Source organism: Mesocricetus auratus, unplaced genomic scaffold, assembly GCF_017639785.1.
Source record: "Mesocricetus auratus isolate SY011 unplaced genomic scaffold, BCM_Maur_2.0 Super-Scaffold_4256, whole genome shotgun sequence".
In the NCBI taxonomy this organism is placed as follows: Eukaryota; Metazoa; Chordata; class Mammalia; order Rodentia; family Cricetidae; genus Mesocricetus; species Mesocricetus auratus.
The window spans coordinates 19,671,245-19,692,569 of record NW_024429182.1 but is presented as its reverse complement, the minus strand read 5'-3'; the positions used below and the strand labels follow the sequence as shown (position 1 = coordinate 19,692,569).

Below are 21,325 nucleotides of genomic sequence, written 5' to 3'. Positions count from 1 at the left end.
CACTAAGTATCAAAGCAGAACACAGGCTTGCAGAAGTACAGACGTGTGGGAAGGGGAAGGCCAGCCTGTTGGGGAGAGTCATACAGGGGTCTAGGCTTGGGTCTGCCTGAATCTCACTGCCAGTCCATCGACTGTTGAGAGAGGTGCTGTCTTGATCCTCTTCATGTTTCTAGGCTCAGCCTTGACGAAGGGGAAGGAGGAAGGAAGAAGGATTGAGCTAGAGGGATTTGCCTTGGCCTCTGTTTTTGTTTTCACCTTCAAAAACGTGACCACCTACAGCCCCAAGGGATCTTTCTAGGTTAAATCCTCTACTGTGCATTTTTGTTTTGTTTTCCCGACATGGTCTCCTGTTTAGCCCTGACTGGCTTAGAACTCACAAGCCTCCTGTCTCAGTGGGCTGAGCGTTGGGATTACACACTTGCTCCACTATACTTATTACCCAACTTTCTCTTATTCCTCTAAATTACAGCAGGACAGCCTGATCAGAGCAAAAGGCATCATGGATGCAGTATTTCTGAACCTTGCCCCAGTACTGGACCTGACAATGGACATGGTAAGGGTACCTACCAAGTGCTTCTGTTGTTTTTATCTTATTTTGTTTTTGAAATTGGGTCTTGTACAACTCAGGGTAGCCTCAAACTTCCTATATAGCCAAAGCTGGCCTCTACTTCCCATGCTCTGGGATATCAGGCATGCACACCACACCAACTTTTCCACCTGGCTTTGTTTTTTTTTTTCCAGAGTTTGAGATGAGACCCAGGACTTTACAAACACTAAGTGAGCACTCTACCTTTGCGCTACATTCCCAACATTGAATACTTTTAAAAACCAAGGGTCTAGCCTCGTGTGGTAGTCCGCACCTGAAAGCCCAGCATTTGGAAGACTGAGAAAGAAAGAAAACCAAAAGCCTGAGGCCAGCCTGGGCTACCCTGGAAGACAAAGTCTCAGGAAAAGAACACGAGCAAACAAGATCTACAATTGCAATGCTGCTCTGGGTTGCTTACTATTTGTTTTTATTTTTTTGTTGTTGTTGTTGTTTTGTTTTTCGAGGCAGGGTTTCTCTGTGGCTTTGGAGGCTGTCCGGGAACTAGCTCTTGTAGACCGGGCTGGCCTTGAACTCACAGAGATCTGCCTGCCTCTGCCTCCCAAGTGCTGCTGGGACTAAAGGCGTGCACCACCACCGCCCGGCTGTGTTGCTTACTATTGTTGTTGCACGTGGCAAATGTGATGAGTGTGTGTGAGTGTGGACACACATGCTCTCTTTTCAAACAGTACTGGGGTGCGGTGGTGCACAGCTGCAATCGCAATAGCTCAGGCTGAGGCAGGAGGATTAGGGGACTGGTCTGGGTCAATCTCAGGAAGAAAAAGTCAACAGTCCCATTAAAACAGTAGTTCTCAACCCTCCTAATACTACAGCCTTTAATATAGTTCCCTCGTGTTGTGGTGACCCCCAACCAGTAAATTATTTTCGATGCTGCGTCATTACTGTGATTTTGCTGCTGTTATGAGTTGTATGTAAATATCCGATATATAGATGGTTTTAGGTGACCCCTGGGAAAAGGTCATTCAACACCCAAAGGAGTCGAGACCTACAAGTTGAGAACCCCTGAACAACATCCTATATCTATCTGGAAAACATGTTCTTTCTCCCATTCTTTGACAATTATATTTTATCATGACAAACATTTTGGGAGAATGGATTTTGAAACAGGGTTTCTCTGTGTAATGTACTGGCTGTCCTGTAACTTGCTTTGTAGACCAGGCAGGCCTAAGACCTGCCTGCCTCTGACTCCTGAGTGCTAGGATTAAATGCTTACACCACCACCACCACCTGGCATGACAAGCTCTTTGATATATCATTCTTTTTCCTCCTTTTTTTAATTTAAGTTAGAAACAAGTTTGTTTCACATGTTGATATATCATTCTAAGGGTTTTCTTATTACCGGTACTGTTTACCTCATTGTACATTGTCCAGCTATACAAATAACACACAAAAGTATATTTCTTGCTAAACATCCCTTGGTATATATATATGCATGTAACTCCAGCATTTGGGAAGTAGAGGCAGGAGAATCAGGAATTCCAGGCTACCTTTGGCTACAAGATACCTTATCTCAAAATGAAATTAAAATGATAAAAATTTAAGTAAACTTGACATCATGGTGAATTCCTATAGTCCATCACTTGAAAGGTAGAAGCAGGAGGCCCAGGAACTTCAAGTCATCTTTGGTTATATGTAGAGTTTGAAATTAGCCTGGGCAATATGAGACCCTACATAAAAAAATTTAAGTTCTAAGTCAGACATGATAGCATATACTTGTAACCTCAGCACTTGGGAAATGATGGCAGGATGATCAGGAATTCAAGGTCATTATAGCCTACATAGTGAGTTTGAGGTCAACCTGGGCTACATGAGACCCAGCCTCAATAATAAAACAACAAAATCCTGTTTTACATTTAGAAAGAGTTGTTAGTATCTCATCCCTGTGTCTTAAAGATCAGACTTGATGAGTCAAAGGGGAAAAGGAACCAATCCTTTACAATTAAAAATGATGAAAGACAGGCCAGGAGCACCAGGATGCCATGCCAGGGGTCATTTTCCTGCCACAGCAGAGACAAAATCTGGAAGCACTCGGCATTTCCCAGGGCTGGGCTCAGGGTTGAGACTAGGAGCCAAGTGAGTCCTGCCCCTTGCCCCAGAAAGCTCACACACTGACCAGGCTGGGGCATCCTGCCATTAGGGCTGTCACAGCAGAGGTAAGAGAGCCAGAGCTGTGCCACGCAGCCAGGCCTGGCACAGGGGCCAGATCTGAGGGAGGATGGGGTGATGGGCACTGTCCTCGATTGCTTTCTATTGCTCTGATAAAGACCATGACCAAAAGTGACTCCAGGAGGAAAGAGTTTATTTGGCTTAGATACCCAAGGTCACAGTCCATTGAGAGAAGCCAATGCAGGGACTCAGGGCAGGAACTGAAGCAGAAACCATGGAGAGATGCTCCTTACAGGCTTGCTCCTTGGGTCAAGTTCATTAACCTCCCTTGAACCCCCGCCCAGGAGTGATACCGCCCACGATGTCTGTGCCCTCCCACATCAGTCATTAATCAAGAAAATGCCACAGAGACTTGATGTGATGGAGACATTTTCTCAATTAGGGTTCCTATCCCAGTAACTCTAGCTTGTGTTGAGCTGACCAAAAAAGAAAAAATAAAAAAAAAGCCGGGCGTTGGTGTTGCACGCCTTTAGTCCCAGCACTCGGGAGGCAGAGGCAGGCGGATCTCTGTGAGTTCGAGGCTGAGCTGGTCTACAGAGTGAGTTCCAGGACAGCCTCCAAAACAATACAGAGAAACCCTGTCTCGAAAAACAAAACAAAACAAAACAAAACAAACCTAATGAACACAGAAACTTTCAGTGGCTGCAAACAGACCAGACCCTTTTAATTGGTTGTTTGTGTTTTCCCATCGAAAGCAGATAGGGAGACCTGCATGCTGCTGGTGACTTCTAAGGTAGCAACACACAGTCTAGGTTTCAGAATGGACTGCGCTATGGTGAAGTCACTGAGGTGTACGTATGAAAGGTAGATCTTGTCCCTGGACCCTTCCTGCCCCTTCTCTCCCTCCCTCACCCCTTCCTCCTCCCCTCCTTACCTCCTCTACTATGTACTCCCTGCCAAGACCTCCTGCCCTCCCCAGGCCCAGATCTTTGGAAGTAGTAACATCAAGCCCTCTCCCTTTAAGTCACTTTGCTGAGTGTCTTATGAGACAAACAGCGACAAACATAGCTCAGTGGTAGAACGTCTTAGTTACTGTTCTGTTGCTGTGAAGAGATACCAGGACCAAGACAACTTACAAAAGGAAGCATTTCATTTGGGAGGTTTGCTTTATAACAGTTTCAGGGGGTTAGAACCTATGATAAGCATGGTGGAGAGCAGGGCAGCCGGTAGGCATAGCGCTGGAGCTGAGAACACACATCTGATCCGTAAGTTACAGGCAGAGAGGCTGGGTCTGGTAAGGGCTTTTTTTTTTTTTTTTTTTTTTTTTGGTTTTTACGAGACAGGGTTTCTCTGTATTGTTTTCGAGGCTGTCGGTCCAACTCAGCCTCGAACTCACAGAGATCTGCCTGCCTCTGCCTCCCGAGTGCTGGGACTAAAGGCGTGCGCCACCACCGCCCGGCCTTGGTAAGGGCTTTTAAAACCTCAAAGCCCACACCCTAGCAACACACCTCCACCAACAAGGCCACACCCCCTAATCCTTCCTAAAGGGTTTCTACCACTGGGACGCAAACATTCAAATACACAAGCCAATAGAGGCTATTCTCACTCAAACTTTGTCTAGCACGTGCAAGGCTTTGGCTATGATCCTCCAACATCACAAAAGATGTCTCTTCTCAATAAAGAGAAGGGAAGGGGGTGCAGGGTAGGTGGCTGAGTGGGTAACAGTGTTTGCCACAAAAGAAAGAGAATCTTGCTTTAAATCCCAGAAGACCACACATGCTGGTAACCCCAGTGTTGAGGGACAAAGAAAGGAAGATACTAAGAACTCACTGGCTAACCAGCCTAGCTGCACTGGTGACCTTCAGATTTAATGAGAAACCCTGTCTTAAAAAAGGGGGGGGGGAGCAATGCAGGAAGATATGTGACTTATTGCTCTGGCATGCAATCTCTCTCTCTCTCTCTCTCTCTCTCTCTCTCTCTCTCACACACACACACACACACACACACACACAGGAAAAGGGAGAGGGATTAACACCGACACCCCCCCATCACCCCCATGCACAGGGAGATTGCCCTCTGGTCCCCTAGGCTTACACATCCCCACTCATGGGATTTATCTTCTTTCAAAGTGGTAAGAGAGAGAGTGGTCTTACTCCTCTGTTTACACTTCAGTGTAAATCAAATCCAAAAGGACCTCTTCTGGAACATGTGGATTTAAAGGGACGCCCTAATTATGAAACCTTGTCCTGGTTGCGGTCATTCCCACTAGGAAGCAGGAACACTTGCTAGCCATTCCATCTTTGAGTCCCAGGTTTTCATTTTACATTTGCTGTACTTCTAAATCTGTCTACATGATTGTCTGATCAATGTTATTGTCTCCCCAGGTTAAAGACCAAGTTGTGTTTGACTCACTCAACCTTTTTTTTTTGGTTGAATAAGTGAACTAAATCAAAGAATTTAATAAGAGCTAGGAACATAGCTCAAAGTAGAACACTTGCCTAGAGTTCGTGAGACTCTGGGTTGGAACTCCAGCAATGAAAAAAAAAGTTAACAAAATGAAACAATGCTTTTACCAGGCCTTACAGGAAAGCATCGTCCCATCCACCGTGTTAGGCATGCTTCTGTTTTGATGCACCCAGCATCTGTCTAGGGGTCGGTCCTCCGCTCCTCTAACCTCAGTGCATGTATTTTGGACAGGAGTGGAGCAAATGACCCAAGCCGAGCCAATCATAAAAAACTGCCCCTGAACTGAAGGATCCTACAGGCTAGAGCCAGAGTCACTAGGCAAACCGAAGCGAGCCTGGGGAAGCAAGGGGGGATGGGGCAGGGAAACAGAGATCTGGGCAATGATTGGCTGCTAGCAAGAGCAGAGCCAGCTTCATGGAGAATTTGTAGCCAGAATGGGTAGGATTTCATTCTCTGGAGGCCGGGCAAAGGCATTTTGAACACAAAGAACAAGGCCATGCACAGAGGGACAGGAACATCAGACACATTTGGAAGCTGGCATGGGCCCAGCATGATATGAGCAAAGGGATTTTGTCAGGGTGGAAGATAAGATAGGCCCAAAGCTATGGGATGCCATGTGAAGGGTCTAAGGGGTGCCCAGGAAACAGTCTAACCCTATCCTGCATGGGAGTGGTAACCTGAGCAGGCCTGGGCAGCTTGAGTTGATCTGTCAGCACTGGATTAAAGGAAAAGTCTGGGCTTGAACACAAATGGCACATGGCTGGCCAAGGAAATGCAAAGGGCATAGGCAATTTCGACAGAAATAGGGCATGACTGCTGGCCAGGGCACTGGAGAGAGCCATCATCAGGCTTTGGCGAGTAAGAACAAGGCAGAGAGCTCTGCCCATTGTGCAAGACCCTGGGCTAGATGCCCAACACGGGAGGGGGGACAGAAGGGGGGAGGGGGGACGGAGGGAGGAGAAAGAAAGAAAAAGGAAAGAAGGAAGGAGGGAAGGAAAGAAGAAAACTTTTTTGGCAACTTCCATGTATCTGGAAGTTTGTGATGGCCAGGCTTTGGCACAGGTTCAAATTGAGTTTAAACTGGACATGATGGTACACACCTGTAATCTCTGCACTCAGCCGAGCGTTGGTGGCACACGCCTTTAATCCCAGCACTCGGGAGGCAGAGGCAGGCGGATCTCTGTGAGTTCGAGGCCAGCCTGGTCTACAAAGCGAGTTCCAGGACAGCCTCCAAAACAATACAGAGAAACCCTGTCTCGAAAAACCAAAAAAAAAAAATCTCTGCACTCACAAAGTGGAAGGATCAGGAGTTCAAAGTCATCTTCAACCACACAGAGTTTAAGGTCAGCCTGTAAAATGGAGATTCTGTCTAAAAACAAAACAAAACAAAAAGTCAGGCTGGGCAATGGTGGTGCACACCTTTAATCCCAGCATTCTGGAGGCAGAAGCAGGCAGATCTCTGTGAGATTGAGGCACCAGCCTGGTCTACAAAGCTACGGAGAGAAACACTGTCTCAGAAAAAAAAAGTCAGGTGGTGGCCCATGCCTTTAATTCCAGCACTAAGGAGAAAGAGGTAGGCAGATCTTTCTAGGCCAGCTTGATCTGCAGAGTAAGTTCCAGGACAGCCAAGCCTACACAGAGAAACCATATCTCAAATAATAATAATAATGATGATAATAATAATAATAATAGTGAGATGGCTCAGTGATTAAAAGCACTTACTGCTCTTCCAAAGAACCTAGATTAGATTCAGTTCCTAGCACCCACACAATAGCTCACAACCTTCTATAACTCCAGTTTCAAGGGATCCTATGCCTCTTCTACCCTCTATGGGCACCAGACACATACATGATGTACAGACACACAAGCAGGCAAAATACCCATATACATTAAACAAATAAAAATTTAAAGAAGAAATATATAAAATAAATACAATCTGAATTTGAGTCCTAGCTCCAGCACTGAGTTCTGTGGGGACTTAGAAAGACCATTTGATTCAAACAGTGAAGAATATTTATCGGTTTTTTACAGACTACTTGGGTTTGGTTCCCAGCCACGATATGCGGGTTACACTCATCCATAACTCCAGTTCCAGGGGACTCCATTCCCAGCACCCACACTGTTCCACTCACAACTTGCTTGCAACTCCAGCTCCAGAGGATCCAATGCACTCGTTAAACATCTGCACTGATGTTCACAAACCCACACAGACACACATCCGTACCCATAATTCACAATTTTTAAAAAAGTAATCTTTAAAAAAGGAAGAAAAGAGATAACAGTGTACCAAACTCAAAGGTAACTGGAAGACTAAAGGAAACCATTGAGGTAAAGCACTTTCCAGGGTGTCAGGAAGAGATAAATACCTAATATAGATAAATAGGTAAAAAGTTTCCTTTTGGGGAAATGCAAATGTCCTAAAATTAGGTTACAGTAATGGCTGCATAACTTTAAACATCTAACAGCCTCTGAACTGCAGACTTTAAATGAGGGAAATTTCTAGCATGTAAATTATATCTCAAGAAATCTACTAAAAATAATATGTTTGGTAGTGACAGTTCTTGTCTGTTTCCTACTCTGGCACTCTGCAGGCGATTCCAAACCACCCTGCAGATTTCCTGATAATGGTATTTTCTTTTAAAAGGTCCTGGTTGGCCAAAGCAAATGATTTGCTTCTTTCTCACGTAGACGAGACCCACAAGCAGTCGGTATACTCTGTATCTGTGAGACTACATTGCATTCATTACCATTTCATCTCAGCCTCAGAGTTCAACACGACTTCGAGAATTTTCCACCACATTCACATTCCAGACAACAAAATGAAAGAAGAAATCTAGGTGTGGTGGTCACCATAACAGAGAGACTATGACAACAGGATGCCAAAGTCCAACACCAGCCTGAGCAATTTAGTGAGATACTGTCTTAACTGTAAAAATAAAATCAGACAAGCATTGACATGTAAAACAGGCTTGTTCTAATTTAAACTTTTTTAAAAAGGTAAAAAAAATCAGAAAATCAAAAAGATAAAGAAAAGAGAAGGCGCTAGGAGTGGGGGTGGGGTGGGGTGGGGTGGCTGGCTCACACCTTCAATCCCAGTACTCTCTGATTTATATTTCATTGTCCAGTAGTTGATCACTCGGTCACATCTGTTTGCAAAAGGAATTGATATATACTGTCTTTTTACTTTTTTGTCTTAGTTTATTGTTATGTATATGAATAATTTCCATATATGTGTGTGTGTGTGTGCAGCACTTGTGTGTGTGGTGCCCACAGAGGCCAGAAATGGTTACTAAATCCCCTGGAACTGGAGTTACAAAGAGTTTTGCCAGTCACCCTGTGGGCAATGGGGAACCCAGGTCCTCTGGAAAAGAAGCCAGTGCTCTTAACCACACAGCCATCTTTCCAGCCCTGATACATGAAGTCTTGTAGCTCAGATGCAACCACAGTTCAGAGTTTATTAAAGGCAGAAATGGTTATTGGAGATAAAGAGCAGTTCCTGCTATAGCTGCTACATATCTGACACAGAGACAGAACAAAAATAAACACAAAAATAAATAAATGAATGACCGAAGTTCATAAACAATCTTTTTTTTTTTTTTTTTTTTTTTTGCTTTTTCGAGACAGGGTTTTTCTGTATTGCTTTGGAAGCTGTCCTGGAACTCGCTCTGTAGACCAGGCTGGCCTGGAACTCACACAGATCCCCCTGCCTCTGCCTCCCAAGTGCTGGGATTAAAGGCGTGCGCCACCAACACCCGGCTCATAAACAATCTTTTAAAGAAACAGGTAACAAAAACTACAGCTGGTCTTTTGAATCATGTTGTTGTATTATCTAAATTAATATAACTGGAGTTTAAAAGTAGATACTGAGTCTAGCGGTGATAGTTCACGTCTTTAATCCCAGCACGCAGGAGTCAGAGGCAGGTGGATCTCTGTGAGTTCAAAGGCAGCCTGATCTACAAAGCTACACAGAGAAACCCTGTCTCAGAAAAAAAAAAAAAGTAGATACTAAACCATGCTGACTGTGTGTTTCGTAATGAGCAGTGCTGTCTATACGGAAACCAGCCACGGCATCCAGACAGGCACTAACCCTCGGCACACGGAGACTGCCTCCCTTCAACAGCGACAGCCAATCATGCTGCACATCACAGCCTCGGCTTCAGGGCTGCCCCTTTAGTAACGTAGTGCAATCCCATGCACTTCAGCCTGTCTGTCATCCTCACGACCCCTGAGCCCTCACATGGCTATGATGGGCATGCCAACAGAGATGTACTCCTTTATCTTTTCATCCTGGTCCCTGACAGGCCTGGTGTGACCCAATGCCCACTAGCAAAACTGTGGAACCCTGCCTGAGCTGCCGATCTGTGTTGTAGCCCTGAAAATAATCCAGTATCTGGGCTACCCTTTGGGTGTCTCTATCCACATATGAACATGCCAGTGGCAGTAGTAGGGCACACACTCATCCAGGGTGAAGGTCAAGTGTACACAGCCCTGGTTTCTAGGAATCTGGAGAGGCGCTGTTCTCTCCAGTTCCACCAAGTTCCCCACCCCAGATAGCATCCCTCTGGACCTCCCTGCCTGAGTGCTTTCTCCTTGTATTAGTGAGGAAATGTTCTACACTGCGGTGGCTGGGTCAGCCCAAAGCCATATGTTCGAGATCCAGGGGCTCAGGCACCTGTTCGCCCAGTAGCTGTCCCTCTCTCCTAGCCTAACAGCAGCTTGCAGAGTCGTCAGGACTTCAGCAACTCCCCCTGACAGGCCTTTAAAACCTCCTTCAAACCTCCCAGCAGCTGCTTGAATCCCCTGATCTCTTGAATTCTCATCTTTGCACAAGCCCCTGCTACTCATGCAATTCAGGAACCCTGCTGGCTTTCGCAACAGTCTCTGCCCATCTTGTGGTTGAGAAGAATTTGGTCAACTCACATCAGGCCAGGGAAATCCTTTCACCCTTGGAATGCAAACTTACACATTTCCCCTGTGTACCTGCCAAGCTCGTATTCGATTCCCCACCCCCTACTCCCTTCCCTCAGCCCCCATTCCCAACCTTGTCTGCACTGGGCACACAATTCTCTCCACTTTTCTGAGGTCGATGGGTCCTATAGTTCTTTTTTGTTTGGTTTGTTTTTTTTAACATTTGTTATCATAGCTTTTTTCTATTTTCTTATCTTTTCACTTTGTAGCCCTGAATGGCCTTGAACTCATAGAGATCAGCCTGCCTCTTCATTCCTGATGCTTTAAATTTTGAGACTGAGGCTAGATTCACATTAGAAATCATCTAACATATAGCATATGCAAGGCTTTGGAGTTCAGAGCAGCCACAAAAGTAAAGAAAGGACAGGAGGAGCTGGGCGGTGGTGGCACACACCTTTAATCCCAGCACTCGGGAGGCAGAGGCAGGTGGATCTCTGTGAGTTCGAGGCCGGACTGGACCGACAGCCTCCAAAACAATACAGAGAAACCCTGTCTCATAAAACCAAAAAAAAAAAAAAAAAAAAAAAAAAAAAAAGACAGGAGGATGAGAAAGAGACTGGCTTCCCATGACATAGACGCCACCATTCCAAAGTATGCACTTAAGGTTTTCTGGGGGGTTGTTAGCCTGACTTAGTTCTGGAGATGGAACCCATGGTCTCATGCGTGCTAACAGAGCCACATCCCCAAGCCCCTCCATGGCCCTCTCCTTGCTAACTTGTTTGTAGTGGGTTTATTTTGGTGGAGGGTTGTTTGGTTTTTGAGACCGCGTCTCATGTAGCCCAGGCTGGCCTTAAACTTACTATGTAGTTACAGATATCCTTCAGTCTCCCTATCGCCACCTCCCAAGCTCAGGGACTGTAGGCAATTACCGCCATGCTCAGCTTTCCAGTAATTTTTGGTGTATTTTACAAATAGCACCATTAATTCCACAAAATTTTCATCACCTAATTAGTCCTATTTCCCTTCTCCTCACATGACCAGCCAACAGTCAATCAGTCAATCACTAATCTTCCAGACTCTGTGGGTTGTTTTTTTGCTTGTTGGTTGATTGGTTGGTTGGTTGGTTTCTCTGACAGGGTTTCACCATGCAATTCTGACTGATCTGGGACTCCCTTTGTAGATCAGGACAGGCTGTCCCCAAACTCACGAGATCAGCCTGCCTCTGCCTCCCAAGTGCTGAGCTTACAGTAAGTCCCTCCATTTTCCCAACCTCCCCAGTTTCTTTCACTGGACATCATGGTCACTCCTTTACGGTGGTAAAAATCCAAAGTATGGCTACTCGTTTCATCCATCAGTAGCCGAACATGAGAGAGGTGCTGCTATTGATGTTTATATACAAGTTCTTGAGTGAACTTCATTTTTTCATTATTTTAAGTACACACCCACACTGTTTTATCATACACCTATCTGTCTAGCAGTCCCTCGATCTTAACAGTAATCCATCTTGAATTTAAGTGCACTGCAATACAAAGTGTACGCCTCGCTTCAAAACTCATCAGCATGCCTGTTAGTAACCAAAATCTGGTGAGGTTTTTTGGGTAGTTTTTAACCTACTGTGTAAAATTTTCAGTGAGTCCTGAAATACACCATTTGTTGAATCCCTACAGAAACCTGTGAGATCCAGAGCCAAGAGCAGAGATACAGAGTATCACCTCTCCCACCAGCTTCCCCATTGCCTCTACAGAACCTCTCCAATGATGCCAGTCCTCTCATCTGTCCCCATTGAAAATTACTTTGTCTGGTGGTCATGAGTATGCATGCCTTTAATCCCAGCACTTGGGTATAGGCAGATTTTTCTGTCCCACCAGCCAGCTCCCAGATAACCACACAGAGGCTTATTATTAATTATAAGTGTTTGATGGGTAGTTTGGCCTTGTTACTAACTAGCTCTTACAACCTGAATCAACCCATATTTCTTATCTATGCTCTAGGTGGCACCTTTATTCGTCAGGGCAAATTTATCTTCTGCTTCCTTTGCATCTCCTGGCAACTTGGCCCTCCTTTTTCCCAGTGTTCACTTAGACTGGTTCTCCCACCTAACCTCTTCCTGCCTAGCTATTGGCCAGTTGGTTCTTTATTAAACCCGATGAGAGTAATACATACTCACAGTGCAGAGAAGGGTTGGTCCACAGCACTTGGGAGGCAGGGGCAGGCAGATCTCTGTGAGTTTGAAGCCAGTCTAGTCTATATAATGAGTTTTAGGACAGCCAGAGCTACATAGTAAGACCATCAAAAAACAAAAGAGTTACTTTGTCTCTTCCAACACTTCACTATGTGTAAAGAGAAGCCTTTCTTTGCTAGCCGCTTTGGTTTATCACTCGCCAGCCGCCTGGGCTCTGCCGCATTGTAGTCCCCAAATAACACACAAGACGCTGTATTAATTATTAAGCTGTTGGCTTTGCTTGTTTCTTACTGGCTAGCTCTGACTTAAGTAATTACCCCATAATTGTTAATCTAAGTATTTCTCTTACCGGAGAATAGTTCCAGGCTTCCTACCCCATGGCGTTACATCTTGACTCTCTGTGTTCCTCCTTCCCAGAGTCCTCCTGGACTCCTAGTCCCACCTATCTAGATTCCTATTGGCTCAACGGTGCTTTATTGACAAATGCACAGGACTTCCCACATCAACTATGGCATGACTATTTTCTTTGGTTCCTTTTACTTATCATACTGTTTGGGAACTTCATTCTGCACCATCATGATATGAATGTACCTTAGGCTGGTTTTCCATTTCCGGTAGAGGACCACTTGGGTGGATCAGATTCAGGGCAGTGATCAATAAGGCTGCTATGACTGAACTTGATGTGGCCTGTGCATTTGTTTCTCTCGGGTAAATACCAGTTGGAACTGAGCTACGTCTGTATGTGTTTAGTTATACAAGAAACTGACAGACATTTTACCAAAACAGTCATACCATTTTCATTTTCATAATATACCAGGATTATATATTTTGTATATTTATTCATTCTATTTTATGTGTGACTGTTTTGTCTTCATGTATGTATGTGTACTACATGCATGCTTGGTGCCCATGAAGGTCAGAAGAAGCCATGGGATCCCCTGGTACTGGATCATAGATGTTGTGAACCACTATGTAGGTACTGGGAATTAAATGCTGGCCCTCTGGAGGAGCAACAAGTACTCTTCTTTTTTTTTTTTTTTTTTTTGGTTTTTCGAGACAGGGTGGTTTCTCTGTGGCTTTGGAGCAACAAGTACTCTTAACCACTGGGCTTATATATTTTGAGCTGAAAAATTGTAAACTGCTACTATTTAAATTGTTTCATGTTCCCTGTCTCATCTTATTTTACTTTTAGTTTTGGGGGGAGTATCTCATGGAGCCCAGGCTGATCTCTCACTTACTCTGTAGCAGAAGCTGCCCTCAAACTCCTGATTTTCTACCTGTCTCCCAGGTGCCAGGACGACAAGTTTGTATAACACACTTGGTTCCCTCTCTCACCTTAAAACTTTAAACAGTTGGTGGTGCACGCCTTTAATCCCAGCACTCGGGAGGCAGAGGCAGGTGGATCTCTGTGAGTTAGAGGCCAGCCTGGTCTACAAGCGCTAGTTCCAGGGCAGCCTCCAAAGCCTCGGAGAAACCCTGTCTCGAAAACAAAACAAAACAAAACAAAACAACAACAACAAAAAACTTTAAACAATCAGGTGCATGAATAATACAGCTGATAAAGAGCTACCTTGACCATACTTTCATATGAACAATGCGTCAAAATGAGGAAGAAAATTGCCAAATAAACTAATTAAATAAAATTACTTGTCTGTGATTAAGACCAATTTTCAACAAACCAGGAATACAAAGGAATGTCCTCAGCTTATAGCAGACATCAGTTCAAAACCCACAGCTAGGGCTGGAGAGATGATGGCTCAGCAGTTAAGAGCACTGGTTGTTCTTCCTGAGTTCAATTCCCAGCAACCACATGGTGGCTCACAACCATCCGTAATGAGATCTGGTGCCCTCCTCTGGCCTGCAGGTATACAAGCAGGCAGAGCACTGTATACATAATAAATAAATAAATCTTAAAAAAAAACAGTTAACATCACACCTATCATCAAAGACAATGATTTCCCTGACTGTTCCCATCACTTCTAAGCAGAGCAATAAATAAACAGCATCTAAATTACAGAGGGAAAAAATGCTTGGAGCCTACCAAATGCCATCCCAACACTCAGGAGGCCAAGACAGAAGGATTATCAGAAATTCTAGGCCAGTCTGGACTAGAGAGTGAGACCCTGCTGGTGGAGAGGTGGGAGTGGCAAGCAGATGATCTACCAACAATTAACTTTAGTCTTATAACATTGTACAAATCCAGATTGCCTAGATTTAGAAGTTCAAATGACTCTCAAAACTGGCTCTATGCCGGGCGTTGGTGGCTCACGCCTTTAATCCCAGCACTTGGGAGGCAGAGGCAGGTGGATCTCTGTGAGTTCGAGACCAGCCTGGTCTACAATAGCTAGTTCCAGGACAGCCTCCAAAGCCACAGAGAAATCCTGCCTCGAAAAACCTAAAAAAAAAAAAAACTGGCTCTATAACAAGCAGGGCGCTGTGACAAGGCAGGAGTATCAGGAGTTCAAGACCATCTTCAGCTAAAGAGTGAGTTTCAGGCCAGCTGAGGCTACAGGATAGCCTGTCTCAAAAAACAAAGACGGGGGACACAGGACTGACTTTTCCTCTGTTCTGATATTCTCTCCTCTTCACTTGACAAAAATGAACCCAGCTCTCTTTAAAAAGTTTAAAGTTACATTTATTTATTCATTGGGGGGGAGGGTTTGAAGAGCAATGTAGACAGATTTTTCTGTCCTGACAACATGCTCCCAAATAACCGCACAGACTTATTATTAATTATAAATTCTCAGCCAATAGCTTCGGGTTGTTTCTAATTAGCTCTTACAACTTAAATTAACCCATTTCTTATTAATTTACATCCTGCTATGTGGCTCATGGCTTGTTACCTCCTTTTCCACAGGTCCTCCTCCCTCTGCGTCTAGCTGGCAACTCTGCCCTTCCTACCCAGTGTTCTGTCACTTTGGTTCTCCTGCCTAACCTCTTCCTGCCTGGCTATTGGTCAGTTGGCTCTTTATTAAACCAATCACAGAGTCGAATCTTCACAGTGTACAAAAGGTTATTCCACAGCAGGGCAACTTGTGGGAATACGTTCTTTCCTACCAACCCTGGTTCCTGAGCATGAACTCAGGCGCTCAGTCTTGGTGGCAAGCATCTCTCCCCCTCAGCCATCTCACCAGCCGCCAAGTCGTTTTAGAAACGTTTCTTTTTTTTTTTTTTTTTTTTTTTTTTTGGTTTTTCGAGACAGGGTTTCTCTGTATTGTCTTGGAGGCGCTCTTGGAACTCGCTTTGTAGACCAGGCTGACCTCGAACTCCCAGAGATCCGCCTGCCTCTGCCTCCCGAGTGCTGGGATTAAAGGCGTGTGCCACCAACGCCCAGCTAGAAATGTTTCTAATGTGTATGGGTGTTTTGCAGGCAGGCATACCTATGCACCACTTGCGTTCCTGGTGCACGTGGAGGCCAGAAGGGGGCATCAGATCCCCTGGAATTGGAGTTACAGGTAGTTGTGAGACTCCATGTGACTGCTCGAAACCAGACCCAGGTCCCCTAGAAGAGCAGCCGGTGCTCTTAACTGATGAGCCATCTTTCTCATTTACTTTCTTTTGAGTTCAGTCTCAATAATCTTCACACCTCTGCCTCCCCAACCCCGTGTGAGCCATTGTGCTTGGCTCCCAGTGAGTACTACAAAGTAGCTGCCTGCACGCTGTCAGACTCCCCACTGTTTTCTGTGTGTCTGTGTGCACATGCTTTATGACTAATTAAGAAAAAAAAAAGCCGGGCGTTGGTGGCGCACGCCTTTAATCCCAGCACTCGGGAGGCAGAGGCAGGAGGATCTCTGTGAGTTTGAGACCAGCCAGGACTACCAAGTGAGTTCCAGGACAGCCTCCAAAGCTACAGAGAAACCCTGTCTCGAAAAACCAAAAAGAAAAAAGAAAAAGAAAAAGAAAAAAAACTTTATATTGTACAATTTACATATTTAAAAATTCACTGTTTTTTTAAGTTTATGCTTACTCCCCCCCCCCCCCCAGTGGTAGACTAGAAACCAGGGCTATTCAATGATAGTGACAAGAGTTTCATGCCCCAGACTGGCTTCAAATTCGCTATGTATCCAGGAATGATTTTGAACATGTAATACTTCTGCCTCCACCTTCCCAGTGTTGGGATACAAATGTGTGTCACCACACGGATGTCTGTTGCAGTCAGTTTGAAGGCCATCGATTTTCTAATGGCTCAGAAGGCCTTGGATGTAATCCCCAACACTATAAAATAATCACTAAACAAACTTGATCTGGTGCCGCACAATTGCAAGGTGGGGGCAAGAGGATCGAGAGTTCAAGGTTATTCTCAGCTATACAGCAAAGCCAAGGAGATACACAGGTTCTGTCCCAAAATAAGTAAATATTAAAAATAGATAAAGTTTGGCTACCCATTAATTCAACAATGGAATGGTTAAGATGGCCGGGGCTGTTTTCATATAAACAGTTCACCATGTGCCTCCCTTGCTACTATTCTCCATTTGGCTGGTGAATTCCTTTAAAACACACACACACACACACACACACACACACACACACACACTTTCCATATTACAATTCTTCGGAAGAGGCCATAAGTCGAGACAGCACGTAGACTCCCTAGGGACCCCAGTCCAGAAACACTCATCTGTCCAGCCAACCACATCAGACAACAGGATCTCTTTTCCATCTTTGACAACATCCGTTTCCTAATCGCCACACTGATTCCTAACCTCTCCCTCTCTCCTTCCTCGTCTGAGCTGGCAACCCGATCTAAAAAAACAAAAACAAAAAAAAACAAAAAAAAAAAAAACGCCACCGCCACCGCCTAAACCAAACCACTTGACGTGCTGAGGGGAGTGTGTGGAGGTGTAAGTGTGTGGAAGTGACTGTGTGTGGAAGAAACCAATCGCGTCCCCCAAGGTGTCCATCTTGTGGAACGCCAATTAGGCCCGGCTGAGCGAACCAGAATTAGCTGTCCAGTACATACGCGCACACAGCAGACACTACAATGAGGTTCGGGGGCAGCTAGGCTCCACTCTGTCCCCTGGCCCAGCAGGCTCCCCGCTACCAAGGACACAGCATCCCCCGGCCGCGCACGGTGGTAGGAGCCGCGCGACGTCACCCATTGTTTACAAATCAACCCGAGCCGGCAGCGTTCCGGCTCCCGCGGCTGGAAGGCGCGCGGTGCGGCTGCCCGGTGGCCCCCGGCTTCCGCGTCTCAGGCCCGGCCCGGCCCCGGCCTCCGCCCCGCTCTCGCCCCAGCCGCGGCCCGCCGAGCCCGCGGGCAACCGAGCCGCCAGCGACGCCCGCACAGCCGCAGGGGCCCGGACGGGGGGCCATGCCGTGCCGGAGGGAGGAGGAGGAGGAAGCCGGCGACGAGGCGGAGGGGGAGGACGACGACGACAGCTTCCTCCTGCTGCAACAGTCGGTGACTCTGGGCGGCTCTGCCGACGTGGACCGGCTCATCGCCCAGATCGGCGAGACGCTGCAGCTGGACGCGGCGCACGACGGCCCGGCCTCGCCGTGTGCTGCCCCGGGACCCCCGCCCCCGCGGGTCGTGGCTGCGCTGCCGGCGGATAAGGCCCGGACCCCGGCGAGGCGGCTGCTGCGGCCGGACGCGCCTGCGGAGGCCGGGAACCCGGCGCCCCCGGGAGCCGTGCGCTGCGTGCTGGGGGAGCGCGGGCGCGTGCGGGGCCGGGCGGCTCCCTACTGCGTGGCGGAGCTCCCAGCGGGCGCTAGCGTGCTGTGCCCTCAGCCCTCGCAGCCTGGCCTTGAGGGACCCCCGGTGACCGGCAAGCCGAGCATCCCGCAGCCTCTCTCCGGCCCGTTCCGGCGCGGTTGGCTCCGGAGCGCAGCCGCGTCTCGCCGCCTGCAACAGCGACGCGGATCTCAGCCCGAGACCCGCACCGGCGACGACGACCCGCACCGGCTCCTGCAGCAGCTCGTGCTTTCGGGAAACCTCATCAAGGAGGCGGTGCGGCGGCTACATTCGCGACGGCTACAGCTACACGCAAAGCTTCCCGCACACCCGTTCCTCGGGCCTCTGTCGGCCCCGGTGCACGAGCCGCCTTCGCCCCGGAGCCCTCGAGCGGCCTGCAGCGACCCTGGCGCTTGCGCGAGGAGGGCGCGGCTCAGAACTGGGGACGACTTTCTTGTTCCTGGCAGCTAACAACCAGTGAGGCTACTGCACCAGCCTGTACCTGGGAACCAAAAGATTTACCCAGGACTGCACCGGGTTGGTGGAGGACTCTTGCCTTTGAAAATGGGATAATAAGCTAAGGAATACAGCAGAAAAATCGCAAATATTTTCATGGGGTAACTGGGGTTGAGAGCCCCAAACTGTTTGAAATCCAGGACTTAGGCTTGTTTAAAGCCGATTTTATAGAGTGCACCGCACCGCAGGCTGTCTGCAGGACTCCTTTTTTTTTTTTTTTTTTTTTTTTTGCCGTAATTCAACCTGGTCGCTGCAGTTCCGCGCAGACTCTGCTGTGGCAATCCGGCGACCACGTGGCCATGGTGCATGCTCTCAGGATCAGCCAGCCATGGAACGAAGGACGATGATCACAGTTACTTTCTTGATCCACTTTGGGGGGCAAGAATGGATGTTATTTCGGGGAGCACACCAAAATACTACACTTGAACATTTTATGGCAGTTAAAAGACCGTCTCGTGTCATTGCGGTGCTGGTTTTAATGTAAAACATGCGGTACCACAAAAGGACCCTCTTGAGGCTAAATAGAAGTAACATTTTTCCCCCTGTCTGTACCCTTTTTTTGCAACTGGTTGCTGTTACCGGAGTGCTGAGGGAATGTTGTACCACAGATGGGGGTGGGAGGCGGTATTGGGCGATGGGGAGAGTATGGCAAAGCACAGATTGAACTCTCCCGCCTTCCTAAAGTGTTTTTAAAGGCGACCGGTTCTTGCTTGGGTTCAAGGCCACTGTTTCCAGAGTGTGCACCGTGTTATGGCTCACCGGCACATAGCCTTGCTGGGAGAAGAGCACACTGTTTTGTAAATGCTAGAGTCCCCTAAGGACACGCGCAAGTGCTGCCTCCCGGAGAAGAGGGGGAGGGGGCGGCTTGGTGCTGGGTGTCTGTGCTTTCCGCCTGGGGCCACCGCCCCTGCCCGTTCTCTCGGCTTGCACAGAAACTGCCTGGAGACAGTAGCCCCAAGTACCACCTTTCCCCCTGCTGCCCTACTCAAGCAGATCCTGGGGGGCTGGGGAGTGCCCCTTAGATCCTAGGGGCCAGGGAGAGGGGCTGGGGAGGCCCCACAAGGGGCACTCCCGGGACACAGTCTCACACAGCCGCTTATAATGGGCTCTCGGGGCCATTTGTAATAACAGCTGCAATTCCCTGGATAGAGGGAGTTGATTTCCTCCTTCTGACCCTCCCCCAGCTGTGCCAGCTCGCCTTTGTAAGTGAAGGAAACCGAGTAGAAAATGTGACCCTCCAAATGGAAAAGCTGCGGGCTTTTTGCTGTTGTGACTGTGATGTGCTTGGAAACACTGTTCACTCTGAGCGACCGTTTCGTTTAGTTTTATGGAGTCAATGGCTTGTTCAGCTTCCAGATGTGGCTATTGACAAATCTACACTTCGCACCGAAGTGACTGGAACTGTGGCTGTCCTGATTATAGGATTTTAACTTAACTGAATTAACTGTTTTTGAATAAATGTGTTGGGTTTTTTTGTTGTTGTTCGATTTTATTTTGTGCTTTCCTCCAGTGGGAAAGATTGCACAGAACACGTTTCTCTGATCTCCATAAACATGAAAACACTTGAAATCCCTGTCAGCCTGGCTTGCGGATGGTAATTAGAGGCCTTTGTGTCTGAGCAGCTCACTAGTTAGACGAGGTCTGTGCAGCTGGGTGTGTATTGGTGCTGGCATGAGATTAAATGAAAGTGAGGTCAGGTTCTGGATCAATCGCATTCACAAACCTCAGAGCCTTTTGGGTGTCAGAGACAGCAAAGTCTTAGGAAGGCGCCTGGCAGTGGAGACCATCAGGCTGTCAGGGCTGCAGTCTGAGATGCTTGCTGCCCCTCCCCCTCCCCTTCTGGTGCCATTCAGTGGGCCGCTGCTCAGGAGCTACTCAAGGTAGGGACCTGACCATAGGAACGCTGGCTGAAATCTTATTAAATAGCTCCTCCCCCTCTGCTGCCATTCTGACCCCGCAATGACACAATCGCCCATTTCTATTCCTGTGGAAATACTTCAGTCTGTTCCCTCAAGGGAGGGGCTGAGTCGAGTGACGGGGTACCTCATGTTTCCGTCCACTTGTGAAGTGAGAAAGGGACTTTAGAAGTATTGGAATTCTGTGGTCTTTCGGTTTCCTCATCTGGGCAGCAGGGTCTGAGATTCAGTGTATGTGATGGCTGGCCGGTTGTGTGTGTGTGTGTGTGTGTGTGTGTGTGTGTAGGTAGTCCTTAGCCACTCCTTCCCAGAACTGGTTTTCAGCAGCCAGGTGACAGGTCCTCAGTTTTGTTTTTTTTTTGTTTTTTTTGTTTTTTGTTTTGTTTTTCAAGACAGGGTTTCTCTGTATTGTTTTGGAACCTGTTCTGGAACTCACTCGGTAGACCAGGCTGGCCTCGAACTCACAGAGATCCGCCTGCCTCTGCCTCCCGAGTGCTGGGATTAAAGGCGTGCGCCACCAATGCCCGGCTCAGGTCCTCAGTTTTTCACCCAACAAAAACCTGCTCCTTGGGGATGCTCTCTGACTTGCGCCCTAGTTGTCAACTCTCTTTTGACTTGTCAATGTACCATTATATCTTAAATACATAAGATACTGTCTCTGAGGGGAGCCTTCAGAACTCCAGCAAGGGGAGAAATATTACAGAGGTTCGCAGACAAGGAAGGGGCAGTGCTGAGCATGTGTGGACAGTGGTCCAGGGCTCAGATGTGGGCATATCCCTGAGCTGCTCAGCCAGAGTTCATAGTTATGGATGGACTTCTCAGAGATGTAGGTCTGAGAGCAATCCAGAGCTTTCCAACCTCAAACTGACCAGGATTGAATGCTGATACACTCAAGAGCTGGATCTTTTTTTTTTTTTTTCAATTGGTTTTTTTCGAGACAGGGTTTCTCTTTGTAG

The 21,325-nt window shown here is 47.2% G+C and overlaps 1 protein-coding gene across 1 annotated transcript; it reads left to right on the top strand.

Moving 5' to 3' along the window:
* Positions 1-17,370: 17,370 nt before the first annotated feature.
* On the top strand, positions 17,371-19,927 carry Frat1 (FRAT regulator of WNT signaling pathway 1). Its single transcript, XM_005063185.3, has one exon. It carries the CDS (start codon positions 17,578-17,580, stop codon positions 18,406-18,408), a length of 831 nt encoding a protein of 276 aa, XP_005063242.2. The 5' UTR covers positions 17,371-17,577; the 3' UTR covers positions 18,409-19,927.
* The last annotated feature ends 1,398 nt before the right edge of the window (positions 19,928-21,325 follow it).

Excerpts from the sequence above, each read along its gene's own strand:
- Frat1 (XM_005063185.3), top strand. The coding sequence starts at position 17,578 with ATGCCGTGCCGGAGGGAGGAGGAGGAGGAAGCCGGCGACGAGGCGGAG.